We start from the raw sequence: 17,537 nt of genomic DNA on the forward strand, positions 1-17,537 counted from the left end.
GAATGCCGAGCTCTCGTTGGCTCCGATTAGAAGGATAGTGGTTAGACCTCGAGGCGGCTAGAGCATTGAGGTCTACCCACTACCTTTTCCATCAGAGCCAATCGGAGCTCGGCCCGTTCTGAAGCCACTGCAACCCCTGCACAAGAAGCAGACGAACTGGCACTCTGCACTGCGTGCAAGACGCCAAGGCACAGTGTCTGGAGCGCGTCTTTCACTGGTGTGTTCATCACCTCCTCCTGCCCATGCATAAAAAAAAGTGACGGCAAATTACGTTACACGAGCCGGTGTGCTGCGCTTTCGGACGTTGCAATTGGGCTGGTTGGTCATGGAAGTTTCAACCCAATAAAGACGAGCAAAGGCAAGCGTCGCCGTCGTTGCGGCGTCCCAATTCGTTGCTACAGAAGCTTCCGTGGACTGTCAAGACGGAGAGCGAACTGCAGCAGAACAGGTGCCTGCTGCATCCACATCTGCCGCTGTAGCACTCTCAGGATCGCGGCAGGTGACGGTACGACACTTCCATGACATCATCAGGTGGAAGTTGAGAGCCCACATTTGAGGACGCGGTAAACGCAGGTGTAGGAAAAAATGGCTCCGGAAAAAGTGGCCCCGAAAGAAATGGCCAAATAAATGGCCCCGGAAAAAATGGTCCCAAGTGGCAAGCAGGAAAAAATGGCTCCAGGGTAAGAAAAAAATATAACATGCGAAGCTCATTTCGAAAAGGGAGGCCATAACCTCACTTCTTTTTCCAACGGAGTAATCACAGTCTGTTTTGACGTGATATCATTTATTATTTTTGAACGAAAAGAGACGAGGGAATACACTTCAACATACTTGAGTGAACATTCTCAGTTCAGTTTCAGTACATGCAAATTCCTTAGAAGCAGGTCGTACGGCCAACAAAACGAAGAAAGTTCTCAATTGTGGTCGTCCCAGCGGCATACCTCTCACAAAGGTTCTTGAGACGGCGCTGCGTGTCGACGACCGCTGACGTGCTTCTCTTTTTGGGAGGTGTGCCGACTCGGTCCTGGGCCATCTTCACAGTCACGGTCGGCTCCTAGGCTCGAGCCTCAAACATGCGTAAGGCATCGATGGCCTTCCATACTGTTGGATCACTGTGACCGACAATGCTTCCTAACCTCCACTTCCACACTTCCAAAAAATTGCTGGTCCTGTGGCCTCCTTTTACAGTGGCAGAGTGAACATTCCACATAAGAAGTGGATAGTTCGGAGACGTTTGTCGTAAACTAACAATACCGTTCGCTCGGTTGACACGCCTGTAACTTCCAGAAACATAGGTCATGTCAAAATAGTTCAGAAGTCCATCTGCAGCTGCCTGCATGATCTCTTTATTCATATGCTTGCCATCTTCGATGTCTTTGGGTAGAAAAAAAAAAAGCGAGAGCATCCAGACACTTACTCTCTCCAATTCCCCCGAAAAAGAAAAAAAAGAAACCTATAGAGTAGATTGACTCACCGTCAAAAGTAGGTCATTGTGACCGGGCCACACGAAGGTCGCCGCTTTGGGACCATATTTTTCTACACTGCACATGGGACCATTTTATCCGGGGACATTTTTTCCGGGGCCATTTTTTCCCGAACCCGGTAAACACACCAGTTGAAGACGTGCTCCACGAACCATACTCCGTGGCTCTTTGGGCGACGGTGATATGGAGTGAGGAAAAAGGGTGATCTGACCAGGAGATCTGTTCTTTGGCAGATGGCGGGGGATCGTACAGGTCGTTCTTGAGATGGCCAAGGCTTCCCGGAAGGTCGGCCACCACCAGTCGTGGCGTGTACGTCAACTGCCCCTGCGCAGCCCGTACAGCGGGAGATGCAAGCTACAATGGCAGAGCTTTAGTACATCAACTTAATCGTCCAGGTATCTAAGATCGAACTACTTGAGTTACTTTCTTTCTTTCTTTCTCCCTCGAAAAAAATGAAAGACGTTTACAACTCCCTGCTATGCCGAATTAAAGCGCAGCTCTTGAGGAGGACGAGGGGAGATTACAGAGGGTTCGGTATGCCTCTCCTCTTCCTCCGTACCCTCCCCTCCGCCTGCTCCTCTCCTCCTCCCCCTCCTCCTCCTCCCTTGCGACACACTCGTGACCCTAGTAACCCTCGTGAAGGTCACTGTGAAGGTCGTGACTTTCACGAGTGGCCTTCGCGATGTCACTCATGACCCTAGTGACGTCACGTGACGTCATTATGGGTAACTTCCCATAATGCAACGCACAATTACGCCGACGGCTACGGCATCGCCGCTCAAGCAGGAAACGGGTGCCTAAGAGCTGCGCTATAAAAACACAAAAAGGAAAGGTACCGATGCACCACCCGTCTCTGTGAAGTGCAGATCAAAGGAACAAGTTACGGTGGCAGACTGTGAGTCCACCTAGTTTAATGCCCAACCGGGTTGTCTGGGATCAAGCTACTTCGGTTACCCTTAATTTATTTTTTCTCCCTCGAAAAAAAGGAAGAAAAAGGAAGGGTACTTGTTTGTTACCTGTCCCTGTGGAGTGCAGATTGCAGAATAGATGAGCACTAAGGCGGCACACATCGAACTACTTTAATTACCCCTTTCTTTTATCCTTCAAAAAAAAAAGAAGAAGGACGAGCATCAAAGTAGTTTTATAGTCGTGACTAGAGCCAATATATGAGCTATGCTTAGAGTATCAACACTTCATTTCCCAATAGACTACTTCCATAAAGCCCTACATGCAACACGGCGCGCGCTGCACTCTGGGAACTAGTTGGCCAGCCAGGGACGAGGGTGGCATGGTTTCGGTTTCGATCGACACGTCGACAAGAGATTATACACAGAGCGTGGACTATTAACGGCCGTTATCTCATGTTTTCTGGTCCCGAGAGCGTCATTTGTGGTCTCTAAACTAACCTAAATGGCCAGACCTCGAAGCTTTAGACAAACCCGAGACGTATAGCTTGTCTTAACTCATGCTTGTTGCATTTTTGTACTTGAGCCTTTCTGTTAGCGTTCCAATCGAGGTATGTGGACGAGCCAGTGCTGGGAATCTCGACGCTGCGAAGCTCGGGGATCTTGCTTGTGTACGAATCAACAAGTTCTAGCAACCAGTAAGTATGCATACACCGAGCTCGCGCCTTTACATTAGTGTTGTTGATCAGCAAGTTTGTTTGTTTCGTGCATCCATAGACGAAATATCACTTTTTGCAATTAATGTTCTTCTTAATACGCCTGAGTATGCGAGGTAAAACTCGGAGGCGCCATTGAAAAGCTCAATTTTAACACACTTCTTATCTCTTATCTGTACTGACTCGCAGCACTGCACGAAGTGAGGTCTCCACCCGCTTGGCATTCCACTAATGTCAACATGGCGTATGCGCATAAAGTTATCCTGCCAATCATATAGGCACATTCGCACATACAGACCGTTTTTAGAAAGCAAAAGTCGAGCACTTGTGTGAAGAATGTCGCAATGTTCGCCGGGAGTGCGCCGGACGGGTATGAACACCTATGCGCTGCGCCAAACGAACGAAATTATTGAAAGCGCGTTTGACGGTTGCTAATGGCCATAATATTTGTTATGTGTTTGCTTTCTTCCTGCCCGAGTATGTCGAGATAATTTCAGACACACCGTTCAGGCACAGATCTTGGGCGTCAGTAAAAGCTCGTCCAAAAGGGCTTAGCGAGGAGTAGGGGACGCTTGTTAGGGCCTCCGTCGTAGCTAGCCGATCTCAGCGTTTGCGAAAACTTAATCTTCTGTCAGCATAAAATTTGAGTGGGAGATATATGATGACACGAGGAAGACATCATAGTAACTTTTGTGTAGTAGTTAGGTCGAATTTATTGCGTTTCCTTAAAAGTTCATGCGTCAGCGCTGGGCTCAACTTTGATACTCCTGTGAGAATGCGGCTTGCTTTTTGCCCAATGAAGTAACAAGAAGCGGACGTTTGGCAAACAAAATAGGTGAAAGGCTCCAGATGAACAAATTTCAGTTCTAGTTCACTGGTACTAGACGGGATTATTGAAATTGAACTCAAAGATTCACTCGTGGGGTGAGGTGACTAAGCCACGTCTTACTACGTTTGCATACGCACTCATAATATCCGGTGTTTCGGGAACCAAGAAAAGTGCCCCGGTCTTCGTTTTGTATCACTCGAGAATGAGTGTATTGTACGTTCGTGAAAAGTCAGATAATCGAAAACGCAAGCAGCGCGTTCGGTCGCGGCGTGATAGCATGAGATGAAGCTGCTCAGTCGAAACCGAAACTGAGCGGCCAACTAGTTCCCAGAGTGCACTGCGTGGTATTTTGCCACGATGGGGCGCGTCGGTTTTGGAAGAAGTCCATTGGCTCGCAACTGGTGATTGGTATGATTAGAAAACGCACCTTTCTGAGCTTCGGATGCGGCGTTGGGAAGCTCGGGCAACTCTGCTTTGCTCCGTTGCAGGCCATCTCAACAATATCAAAGGATGCAAAAAGCGTTTCCCACAATTTCAGATAAACTTTCGGATATAACTGCTAACGACGACTGCAAGCGACTAAACGGACGAAATGTCACTCACTCGAAGCACGACTTATTCTGTGGCTCTATATCCACATAGTTACGGTTGATTGCTTAACAAAACGTGGTGAAGAGCCATTTGAGCTTCTTGCCTCGAGGCACTGCTGCGACGTTACCGCACTCGCCGACCGAAAGAGAATGGCACGGCGTCTCTTTCGAACGCCCAGCCTCCAGCATGCGTTCGTTTGCCTTCCAACTGCTTTGGCTGTGCACGCCTCGTCAAGGTTTGGGAGACGCTTTGGCGTCTCCCGAGGTGGGAAGCTCGAGCCGGTGGCAGAACACCCGAAGCCCCTCCCTGCCGTTTCGCCTTGTCGGCGACTATGCAAAACTACTCGGTTGGGAAGCTGCCGTAGAAGCCCGCTGCGAAGAGCTGGCTTCTTCGCAGCGGGCTTCTAGTCTAATTGATAAGTCTAATCCAAACTTCGGCACCGAGCTACAAGCGATTGTCGGGCCCTCCACTGCAGCGGCAACTCCGGAGATCGGACGTAGTGGAACGGAAACGACGAAGATGGTGGGGTTGTGCCATGCTGCAACTTCCATCCCAGGCGAAAATTCAAAGTGGTTTTGCAAGTGGTCCCACTTGAAGAACACTTTGGTTAAAGTGATTCCACTTGGACGGCCAAGTGGGACCACTTGCCTCCCAAGTGGTTGTAGTCAGAAAACCACTTGGCCCCAACTGGTTCCATTTTCCTTCAAAGTGGTCAGTCAGAAGACCAGTTGGTCTTAGGGGGTTCCACTTGCCTTTCAAGTGGTTACAGCTAGAAGCCCAGTTGGACCTAAGTGGTCCGGAAATTAAAAACAGCGCGGAAAGACGAGGACCAGACAAAGAAGTGACACGGACGTAGCGCTGACTTACAACTGAGTTTATTGAACGCAAACTCGCAATATTTATTTGCGGTGTCACGAACAAAAGAACATAAAAAATTCAGCCCATGTGATGTATCACCAATAAAAATAAAACAATGATAAAAAAACATTGAAAAAAAAAAAACATTGAAAAAAACATTGAAAAAAATAATAATGAAATGCGCCATGACACAGCCGTACAGAGTATGTGCTAAAAATCGAGCAAGTCACGGAACTAGAAAATTCATCTCTTTGCCTGATAGGGCCACAGAAGGACTGCTTACACATGCTGCACCCAGCCTCGCTATCTCAACAGCCTCTAGAATTTCCCGAGTAAGCTGGTCCCTATGACGCTTAACAACCTCACACCGTTGGAAGTCGGGAAGGCAACCACAGTCGCGGCAATGAATGCCCAGGTGACCAGACACGGTTGTGGAGACACTGTAAGCGTGCTCTCTCAACCTGTCGTTGAGACAGCGGCCCGTCTGGCCAACGTAGCGCCTGCCACACGTCAGAGGGAGAGAATAAACAACCCCCTCCGAACACGGGACGAAGCGATCTCGATGCCTCGTACTGCAAGCCGTGGCCGCCCTCGAAGAAGGGTTAACAGCTCTGCACAACCTGGACAGCTTGTCCGGGGCAGAGAATAAAACGTCGACGTCACACCTGCCAGCAATGCGTTTTAGGTTGTGGGACAGGCCGTGTACGTAGGGAATAACCACAAACTTTCTTCTTTCCCTTCCCTTTCTGTTGTTGGCCTCTTCTTCACTTCTCATAGGGCTGCTCTTGATATCTTTCAGCAAAGACTCGGCGACCGTTGTTAACACGTGAGAGGGAAACCCAGCATCTGCGAGGCGTTCAGTTTGCCTGTCAAAGCTATGTTTAATTTTATGATAACAAGACCTACGCAGCGCATGTGTATAGCAAGTCCTTGCAATCGCCCGCTTGACAGTTTTTGAGTGAGCGGACTCGAATGGCAACAATGGCTTTCCAGCACGGGGTTCATAGCTCCAACAAAGATGACCTGGACATATAGTTAAATTCAAATCCAAAAACCGGATGCATCCTGCCTCAGGCACTTCATGAGTCAGAACAAGTGGCGAAAGGCAATGACTAAAAATGCCTAAAACGTCAGTCACTGACGAAAGAAAGGATACGGCATCGGCATGAAACAAAATCAGAAAATCATCTACGTACCGGAAGACCTTTGCAACTTTGGTTCCCCCAAGCCGTTCAAAGATGAGGCGGTCAAGGCTCGCTAACAACAAGTCGCTAAGTACGGGGGCAATGCAAGAACCAATACATACCCCTTGCCGTTGCAAATAGATGTTACCCTCCCAAGTCGCAAAGGTCGACCTCAGATACATATCAAGGAGTTCCATGAAGCCTTCAACTGAAATTCCCGCAGCATTTTGAAAGGCAACTACACCAAACACATCGATGCAGTCACGAATGCAGGTAAGGAGTCCATTATGTGGCAAGGAGTAATACAAATCCTTAATATCGAATGAACAGGCCATAAAGCTAGTGCGCTGGTTGTCTTTAAGAAAAGAAATGACATTATCGGAACTCTTCACGAGAAAAGGATCGTGAATCTCAAACAGCTTCAAACTCTTTTGCAGGAACAAGGCAACCGACTTCTGCCAAGTACCGGCCTCCGAAACAATGACACGCAAAGGGCAATCTACCTTGTGCGTCTTTGCTGCGAAGAAAAGCTCCAAACTAAGCTGTTTCCCAGCGTCAATTTTCTTACCCAGCTGTTCGAGGTTCAGCCTCTTACAAAGTTTTTTCGCCTCAGATTTTTGTTTAGTTAGGGAAACGCTGTCCTTAGGCAGGAACACAGACGAAATAGCCACAAGTGCCTTGGATTTATAAAGGTCAACTGGAAGGACAAGGAACCCCCCTTCTTTATCTGAGGCTAATAAAGACAAAGAGTTATCTTTCAAAAAGGTTGACACCTTCTTAACCGGGATCTTGCTAGCGCCAGGCGTGCGTCTGGTCAACACATCCAGTCCCTCAGAGACGCACCTCTCGGCCTCCGCTTCCGGAACTTTCCTGGCAACATCCCGGACGAGGCTCAGAAGTTCCGCCCGCGATTTCTTCGGCTCCACGGCAAACTTTGGACCCCGGTCCAAAACACGACGGATGCTCTCAGGCAGGGAGACCTGACCCAGCGTGTGGACGGTGGACCTGCTTGGCGCAGCCCTCTTGGGAGCCGAAGCACGTAGCTCCGAAAGCATGCGTCGCCAATGGAACTCAGCAGTAGCATCAGCGAGTTCGCGGTACTCACGCCACCTCCTGCCTCCGTGACCGTTGGAAGTCGTGCCTTGAAGCATGAGAAAAAGGCACTCCTTGTAGAAGCGGGCCTGTCGATGCCATTCCGAACTGAGGACCTTGCACATCCTGACTCCGTGCCCCTGCGAGGGTTTGAAGCCGCCGAAGAGTAGGATGATCTCTGGAGGAAGCTGCCGGTGGCGAACGTGAAATGAGAATCTTCGTGCGTTGCAGACGGCGATGGCGTAGACGGCGACGATGAAACAAGGCTGAACAGTGAAACAATTAAAAGGGCCCATTGTACTAGAAATGAATGATGCTAAAGTTGAGGCTTGGGCGAGTTGGTACATACTTCGGAAATTAAAAACAGCGCGGAAAGACGAGGACCAGACAAAGAAGTGACACGGACGTAGCGCTGACTTACAACTGAGTTTATTGAACGCAAACTCGCAATATTTATTTGCGGTGTCACGAACAAAAGAACATAAAAAATTCAGCCCATGTGATGTATCACCAATAAAAATAAAACAATGATAAAAAAACATTGAAAAAAAAACATTGAAAAAAACATTGAAAAAAATAATAATGAAATGCGCCATGACACAGCCGTACAGAGTATGTGCTAAAAATCGAGCAAGTCACGGAACTAGAAAATTCATCTCTTTGCCTGATAGGGCCACAGAAGGACTGCTTACACATGCTGCACCCAGCCTCGCTATCTCAACAGCCTCTAGAATTTCCCGAGTAAGCTGGTCCCTATGACGCTTAACAACCTCACACCGTTGGAAGTCGGGAAGGCAACCACAGTCGCGGCAATGAATGCCCAGGTGACCAGACACGGTTGTGGAGACACTGTAAGCGTGCTCTCTCAACCTGTCGTTGAGACAGCGGCCCGTCTGGCCAACGTAGCGCCTGCCACACGTTCTTTTGTTCGTGACACCGCAAATAAATATTGCGAGTTTGCGTTCAATAAACTCAGTTGTAAGTCAGCGCTACGTCCGTGTCACTTCTTTGTCTGGTCCTCGTCTTTCCGCGCTGTTTTTAATTTCCGAAGTATGTACCAACTCGCCCAAGCCTCAACTTTAGCATCATTCATTTCTAGTACAATGGGCCCTTTTAATTGTTTCACTGTTCAGCCTTGTTTCATCGTCGCCGTCTACGCCATCGCCGTCTGCAACGCACGAAGATTCTCATTTCACGTTCGCCACCGGCAGCTTCCTCCAGAGATCATCCTACTCTTCGGCGGCTTCAAACCCTCGCAGGGGCACGGAGTCAGGATGTGCAAGGTCCTCAGTTCGGAATGGCATCGACAGGCCCGCTTCTACAAGGAGTGCCTTTTTCTCATGCTTCAAGGCACGACTTCCAACGGTCACGGAGGCAGGAGGTGGCGTGAGTACCGCGAACTCGCTGATGCTACTGCTGAGTTCCATTGGCGACGCATGCTTTCGGAGCTACGTGCTTCGGCTCCCAAGAGGGCTGCGCCAAGCAGGTCCACCGTCCACACGCTGGGTCAGGTCTCCCTGCCTGAGAGCATCCATCGTGTTTTGGACCGGGGTCCAAAGTTTGCCGTGGAGCCGAAGAAATCGCGGGCGGAACTTCTGAGCCTCGTCCGGGATGTTGCCAGGAAAGTTCCGGAAGCGGAGGCCGAGAGGTGCGTCTCTGAGGGACTGGATGTGTTGACCAGACGCACGCCTGGCGCTAGCAAGATCCCGGTTAAGAAGGTGTCAACCTTTTTGAAAGATAACTCTTTGTCTTTATTAGCCTCAGATAAAGAAGGGGGGTTCCTTGTCCTTCCAGTTGACCTTTATAATCCAAGGCACTTGTGGCTATTTCGTCTGTGTTCCTGCCTAAGGACAGCGTTTCCCTAACTAAACAAAAATCTGAGGCGAAAAAACTTTGTAAGAGGCTGAACCTCGAACAGCTGGGTAAGAAAATTGACGCTGGGAAACAGCTTAGTTTGGAGCTTTTCTTCGCAGCAAAGACGCACAAGGTAGATTGCCCTTTGCGTGTCATTGTTTCGGAGGCCGGTACTTGGCAGAAGTCGGTTGCCTTGTTCCTGCAAAAGAGTTTGAAGCTGTTTGAGATTCACGATCCTTTTCTCGTGAAGAGTTCCGATAATGTCATTTCTTTTCTTAAAGACAACCAGCGCACTAGCTTTATGGCCTGTTCATTCGATATTAAGGATTTGTATTACTCCTTGCCACATAATGGACTCCTTACCTGCATTCGTGACTGCATCGATGTGTTTGGTGTAGTTGCCTTTCAAAATGCTGCGGGAATTTCAGTTGAAGGCTTCATGGAACTCCTTGATATGTATCTGAGGTCGACCTTTGCGACTTGGGAGGGTAACATCTATTTGCAACGGCAAGGGGTATGTATTGGTTCTTGCATTGCCCCCGTACTTAGCGACTTGTTGTTAGCGAGCCTTGACCGCCTCATCTTTGAACGGCTTGGGGGAACCAAAGTTGCAAAGGTCTTCCGGTACGTAGATGATTTTCTGATTTTGTTTCATGCCGATGCCGTATCCTTTCTTTCGTCAGTGACTGACGTTTTAGGCATTTTTAGTCATTGCCTTTCGCCACTTGTTCTGACTCATGAAGTGCCTGAGGCAGGATGCATCCGGTTTTTGGATTTGAATTTAACTATATGTCCAGGTCATCTTTGTTGGAGCTATGAACCCCGTGCTGGAAAGCCATTGTTGCCATTCGAGTCCGCTCACTCAAAAACTGTCAAGCGGGCGATTGCAAGGACTTGCTATACACATGCGCTGCGTAGGTCTTGTTATCATAAAATTAAACATAGCTTTGACAGGCAAACTGAACGCCTCGCAGATGCTGGGTTTCCCTCTCACGTGTTAACAACGGTCGCCGAGTCTTTGCTGAAAGATATCAAGAGCAGCCCTATGAGAAGTGAAGAAGAGGCCAACAACAGAAAGGGAAGGGAAAGAAGAAAGTTTGTGGTTATTCCCTACGTACACGGCCTGTCCCACAACCTAAAACGCATTGCTGGCAGGTGTGACGTCGACGTTTTATTCTCTGCCCCGGACAAGCTGTCCAGGTTGTGCAGAGCTGTTAACCCTTCTTCGAGGGCGGCCACGGCTTGCAGTACGAGGCATCGAGATCGCTTCGTCCCGTGTTCGGAGGGGGTTGTTTATTCTCTCCCTCTGACGTGTGGCAGGCGCTACGTTGGCCAGACGGGCCGCTGTCTCAACGACAGGTTGAGAGAGCACGCTTACAGTGTCTCCACAACCGTGTCTGGTCACCTGGGCATTCATTGCCGCGACTGTGGTTGCCTTCCCGACTTCCAACGGTGTGAGGTTGTTAAGCGTCATAGGGACCAGCTTACTCGGGAAATTCTAGAGGCTGTTGAGATAGCGAGGCTGGGTGCAGCATGTGTAAGCAGTCCTTCTGTGGCCCTATCAGGCAAAGAGATGAATTTTCTAGTTCCGTGACTTGCTCGATTTTTAGCACATACTCTGTACGGCTGTGTCATGGCGCATTTCATTATTATTTTTTTCAATGTTTTTTTTTTTCAATGTTTTTTTATCATTGTTTTATTTTTATTGGTGATACATCACATGGGCTGAATTTTTTATGTTCTTTTGTTCGTGACACCGCAAATAAATATTGCGAGTTTGCGTTCAATAAACTCAGTTGTAAGTCAGCGCTACGTCCGTGTCACTTCTTTGTCTGGTCCTCGTCTTTCCGCGCTGTTTTTAATTTCCGAAGTATGTACCAACTCGCCCAAGCCTCAACTTTAGCACCTAAGTGGTCAGTCAGAATACTCCTATGTGATCAGTCAGCTATAAAGTTTACCATTTTCACCTTGTGCTTCGAAGAGGTCAGTGTCAACACGCATTTGGCTCCACTTGGGTTTAAGGAGCTATTATTTCAATCTAGTTACGCCACTTGCCTCCTACAAATGGCAATTTCACAAGATATTCCTTCATATATATTTGGTTCACACATGAGAACATGAAGTGTGCTACAAAACTGTAGAAAAACCAGTGATAAGAAACGTAACAAGCTCCCATAAATTAAATATTATACCTGGAGAAACTTCGCAAATGAATTCACAGCGTCGACGAGGTACAGAAATATTCGGAGATTTCAACCAACTTAAACGGTTGGCAAAGCCGACATCTAATATACAACGTATATAAGAAAACCAAAAGTTGGATATGTTTATCGGAACCGCATGCGAATCGCACAATACAATTTCACGAACCTACCTGCGCTCGAAAGTTTAAAATATAGCGAGAAGCAGCCACTGATCTCAATGGAAGCAGCCATTGAGTAAATGGCGAATAGTAGGAATTGAATGCATAGACAATCAAATGGTTGGTAATATAATGCACAAAATTGTAAAATATTTGAGATAATTATTTTAAACTGAGTCTTGCATAAATATTATGCCAGTATTTTGAAAAAAGGTTTTACTCATATTCACTGCCGAACGTACTCATTCACTGCCGAATCACTGCCATTGTTCGAGCCGAGCTGAGCCTTTTGCCGACTCATTCGGCGTCCATTGGCTCGCGTGCTTCGTTCGTCATATGTTTTGTTTTTGTGGTAACCTCCAAACACTCCAAGGACCGAAAACGAGCCCCAGTATGAATGGATTGCTTTCGTCTCGATGCAAGGAAGCGGTAAGTGCCACTCTTGATATTATAGCTGTGTTAAGCGAGTCGATTTGGCGGTTGTGGACATATGAAAAAAAGGAGGACGTGGAGCTTGTGCATTGTACATTCAGATTTTTCTTCTTTTAATTCTTTTTAGGGCAATGGCGAGACGGCTTCTTCATGACACGGCAACACGGTTTCTCAGCATGTAAAGGTTTAACAGCAAACCTCGAAGATGCTCCGGGCCGCCAGAAGCACTGATGTGTAAAGGAAGACGGAAGGGGCAATAAAATGATACGGCCAATATCAATTGGCTCGCGGTTGCCCTTGACATAGTTCAGAACATAGAACATCTGAGCACGAGTGAGTATTGAGGTGCCCGACCGATTACCACTTGGATGTCTGGCGGCTGTCCACTGGAGATTCGTGGATCTTTACTGAATGTCCACCGGATGTCTGTGGTTGGTTGGCATTTACAAATGGTTTATGACACTGGCACCACCTACAAGTGGTACCACTTGCAAGTGGATTATGCAACCGGCCCCACTTGCAAGTGGTACCCCCTACAAGTGGGTTATGGAACCGGCCCCACTTGCTAGTGGTACCACTTGCAAGTGGTTCCACTTGCAAGTGGTCCCACTTTGAATTTTCACCTGGGATGGAAGAGCTGCCCAATCCAAAAAGCAAAAGAAAAAGTACAAAACAAAAAAGAAATATATACTACTCATTGTGTTGGCAAAGTCAGCTTTTGCTGATCTGTCTTCAGACAGACTATGTACACCTAATTAATTGACAAACGAAACTGACTAAAGAGTTTGTGTGCTTTGAACAACCACCAAAGGACGCGTCGTGCTGTAATCGAATCTGGCTCGCAATGGCTCGGTTCCAGTGGATGCGAGGGGTTTTCATTTCCAAAGCAAGTTTCCAATCGAGTTGCTCTACTAACACTGGCCTGCTTGCTGCTCAGTTTCCATAAAACGATATTGGTACAGTTCCATCTTGATCCAGCACTACACTTGAGGCATTGACAACAGGCACTTTGGGTCCAAATCAGTGTGTATTCACATATTTATCAGTTTTGAGAAGAAACCACCGTATGTCCTTGAGGTAAGCTACTAAGCTACATGTTAATAAAATTTAATTGCAACTTAGAAAATTATTGGAATCGAAATTACTTACGGCAACTTAAAAACTGTTAATCAGTTACTCGACGGAGCCGGAGGCAACTTACCCTGGGGCTCTTGCCTTCGCGGAAGAATATGTCGTGGTTGAACTCAAGCGGGATCCTAGAGTCATTCCGGTTGTAGGAAAAGCAGGTTTGCTGCAAATGTCATTGCCATCAGTCACTGCCGTGAGCCTTCTTGCTTCCTCACTAAACACAGGTTTTTCAAGAATTGCGTTCGAAAGGAACTGAAATCAACCGAATTGAACATGACATAGCCTTCACAACAAGGACCTTGAAGGCGTAAAGTTTCATTCATCGTTATGTTGCAAGTGACCCAGGGCAGCCAAACAAGAGGGGACAAATATAACCCAACAGTTATAGAGCAGTTCTGGCAAGACAATACCAATAAAAACAAAGTGACAACAGTGCTTCTAATCAAAACATTGGAACACTCACACACACAAAAAAAGTACACATTAATCCAAAGGTATTGTTGCAGTTAAAAAAATTTCAAAAAATGATGTGCTAAGTGTATTGGCTATTAGAAAAATACAATGTGTGCAGCATGACGGAGCAGCTATAGTCACTGGCCATACTCTTTTTGTCAGCAACTATTGACATTGACATTGATGCTGTACTTATTGAAGATGCCTCCTGCATAGGAGGCGATACATAAAATTGTTTTAGAGCACAGCTCTTAGGCGCCTGTTTCCAGCTTGAGTGGCGTTGCTGTCGGCATAACTGCGTGGTGCATTATGGGGAATGTCCCATAATGTACTACGCCAAAACGTTGTGCGACGTTTCGGCACGGTGCAGAAACGTCACCGTGATGTTTCGGTGGAAGTCATGTGCAAAACGTCACCGTGACTTCCACCGAAATGTCACCGCGCCGAAACGTCACGTGACAACACGCGTTGCACACGTGAAAGCAGCAGGAGCGGAGGAGCAGAGCCGTATATGTAAAAAGTTTGGCCATTCGTTGGGAAGTATAGGAGATAAATGAGGAGGCACCTTTGGCCGAAAGCGGGATGGGCGTGTTCCAGGGCATCTTCAGAAATTCGAATGTGACCAACCAGAAGCCAAAAATAATACCCTGGCGGTGGTCACAAGAAACAAACTTGATAAGTGCGTCGGACTAACTCTCGGTGACTGAAAAAAATGGTGCATGTGATGTTTCAATCACGGTCATCCAAAATCATGGTGGAAGAGTGCGATTAGCAGAACGATCGACATAATCCGTACGCCAAGCGCCGGGAATCTGCCGTCCGAGTGATCATACTCTGTCCAAGCAGAACAGAGTTGAGCGGTGCATTCGTCTCTTACATCTTTCTGCACGATCATGATCAAAATATCACGTGTACGCTATCTTCAACCACAAAGGGTTGCTACACTTAACTTCGAAGCGCTTATTAAAACTATATACAAACATATACCTTTGATTAAAACAGTTTCTCGCTACCACCGCTAGGGGATTCTTTTAGGCTTCTGGTTGGCCAAGAGACCATGCCAAGCCCACTTTTTGCGTCTGGTGCACGCCCTGACTCTGCCCGCGCCTCCCATTGACCAAACCCTCTGTATAGATGGCTCTGGGGAAGAGGAGAGCGTATAGATGAGGAGGAGGGGCATACCCTCACCTCAGTACCCTCCCCTCCTCCTCCTCAAGAGCTGCACTCTAAATCGGCATTACAGGAAGTTGTAAACGTCTAATTTTTTTGAAGTTATGTGAAGTCAGTGTTCTTACTTTAATTAGCAACTGTAGGGCGTGCAAGCTTGTCTGCTCTTTCTGCACCTCGTGCATTTGTTTACTCCTAAGATGAGGCCACATGCTCTTGTCCCCTCCCTTCCACCCCACCCCACCCCCTCTTCCTCCTCCTCCCCCCTTTGTAAACCATAAATATCCTTGGAGGATATCCCACAATGGTAAGAATTCTTACCATTGAGAAGAGGGGGAAGGGACATTCATGTCCCGATCCCTGACGGGATGTTTTGGAGCATCCTAAAGGTCCAAGAATGTGGCCCCAAAAGGAATTTTCTGGGACATCCTCGGGATCTTTCATGAAGATGTTATTGGGATATATATACCATTTGATATATATCCCTAGTAGCACACATAGTTCTGTGATGTCCTTAGGATGTCCTAGCATTCCGGGGACGTCCTGTGGACGTTCATAGGACATCCCAGATTGTTAGGACATCTTAAGGACATCCCAAGGATATTCACAGAACTAGGCGTGCTACTATTCACCCCCCCCCCCCCCCCCCCTTTTAATTAAATAGAGGGAAGTTTGAGTACTGATAACTAACATCCACAGAGGGTTATAGAGGCGGAATATGCCCGCTCTTAGCACACGGCAAATCTTTAACTGATTAGTGGCTTTAGTGTTATTAAAAAAAATGGACTGATATTAATTATCTGACCATAAATGTAGATAAAATGAGGTCTATCATATTTCGATCTAATAACAAACCATTAAATATCACTGCCCACATCTACCTGGATACTAAGCAAATTGAAATAGAGTTGTCAAAACTCTAGGTGGTGTCTTTTCTGAGCACCTAACCTGGGACCATCACATAAACCACATTCATTCAAAAATTAACAAAGCTAATGGTCTTCTAAACAAATATCGACATATTCTACCAATAAATGTTAAGAGAACATTAAGCAATGCATTCATATAGCTAAACTTAACATACTGCCTATCCATATGGTGTACAACTTAACACAGCCTCCTTACAATAGTACTAAACCAAAAGAAGGCCATATGAACTATCGGAAATGTCACATGGTATACTCACACAAACACTTATTTTACAGATTTCAAAATACTAAAAATTTATTTACTCTTGAAATACAGACTTCAAAATACTAAAAATTTATTTACTCTTGAAATACAAATTTCTATCACTGTATAAGGCAGTGAAAACTAGTAACAAATTGCTATCCTTGATTTGTTAAACCTTAGAAGGAACATTCCACAATATAACACTAGACATACAGAAAACTGAAACATCCAATTCTGCAGATCATCTTTAATCAATCCATTACATATAACCTCTTACTAAATGAGTTAATAGAACATACCATAACACCAGATATGCTTTCTGTAAAGTTAACACCCGATATGCTTTCTGCAAAGTTAATTATAGCAGTATTGATCTCTATATATTAATACAGACTCAAAACTATGCTTAGTTACTAATTGTCTGATTAATTAATTTTCTTCCTGAATGTATATAGTACTACTATTATTTGTGAACATTATAGACTGCCCATTCAATATTTTCCTACAGAGTCACATATATTTTTATTAAAGTAAAAAAATGAGACTGCTCGAAACTGAAACATCTGCACGGAGGCTCGGAGGAGAGAGTTGCTGGAAGTCACGTGGCTATCGCTTTCTACCCAGTTTTTTCCCCCCTCCGCTTCTCGAGCGAGTAAAGCAGACAATGACAAAGAGGACGTTGCTTGAACCGTTTGTTGTGCAATTGTTTCACAATTATATCTCTTCCCCCTCAATGTTTCGTGCTTGAAGATCGATTGGCCGGTATAATGAACCACAGTTCCGAAGGTCAGGTTCCAGACAACTGCGGTACGGCCAGACTCAAACCACTTCATAAGAACGGAAACAAGCAGTGCATTCAAAATTACCATCCAAATTCATTGACTTCAACAGCGCTGTGTGTGTCTACCGCCTTCTACTCTGTCCTTGTCCTTGCGCTGTTTGTTTTCCGCTTCAACTGCCTGTAAACTTCTTGAACATATAATGTATAATCATTTATCAAAATTCCTAGACGAACACAACATCTCGACTAAAATTCAGTATGGATTCCGAAAAAATTTCTCAACATGTACTTAATTAATTGAGGCTGTTCACAATTTCTCCTCCGCAATAAACAATGTAAAAAAAAAAAAATTGGTGCTATTTCCATGGATTTTTCCAAGGCGTTTGATAAGGTCTCTCACAAAAAGTTACTATAGGGAGTATTCACTGGCGGCCATATCCGTGTGCGCTGCTGGTGAGCGCGTGCCGACGGCAAGCTTCCGCAGTCCTTTTGGAGCGTGCATTTAGCACCATCGAGGTTGCCGGTCTC

General features: G+C 46.4%; 1 protein-coding gene across 4 annotated transcripts in view; it reads right to left on the reverse strand.

Moving 5' to 3' along the window:
* LOC8043646 (protein misato homolog 1) overlaps positions 1-17,537 on the reverse strand; it is a 78,143-nt gene that overhangs the window by 53,387 nt on the left and 7,219 nt on the right. The window contains exons 2-3 of one of the 4 annotated variants that reach the window (XM_029992790.4): positions 13,509-13,598; positions 1,696-1,808 (exon numbers count right to left, since the gene is read on the reverse strand). In XM_029992790.4, the coding sequence (XP_029848650.3) occupies positions 1,696-1,808; positions 13,509-13,598 (203 nt within the window). Of the gene's footprint in view, positions 1-1,695; positions 1,809-4,361; positions 4,443-11,887; positions 11,907-13,508; positions 13,599-17,537 lie in introns of those variants that run through there. The other 3 variants (XM_040220130.2, XM_040220129.2, XM_040220128.3) reach the window with 3 other exon arrangements.

The sequence above is a fragment of the Ixodes scapularis genome, unplaced genomic scaffold (genome assembly GCF_016920785.2).
Source record: "Ixodes scapularis isolate PalLabHiFi unplaced genomic scaffold, ASM1692078v2 PGA_scaffold11__112_contigs__length_91849675, whole genome shotgun sequence".
NCBI lineage: Eukaryota > Metazoa > Arthropoda > Arachnida > Ixodida > Ixodidae > Ixodes > Ixodes scapularis.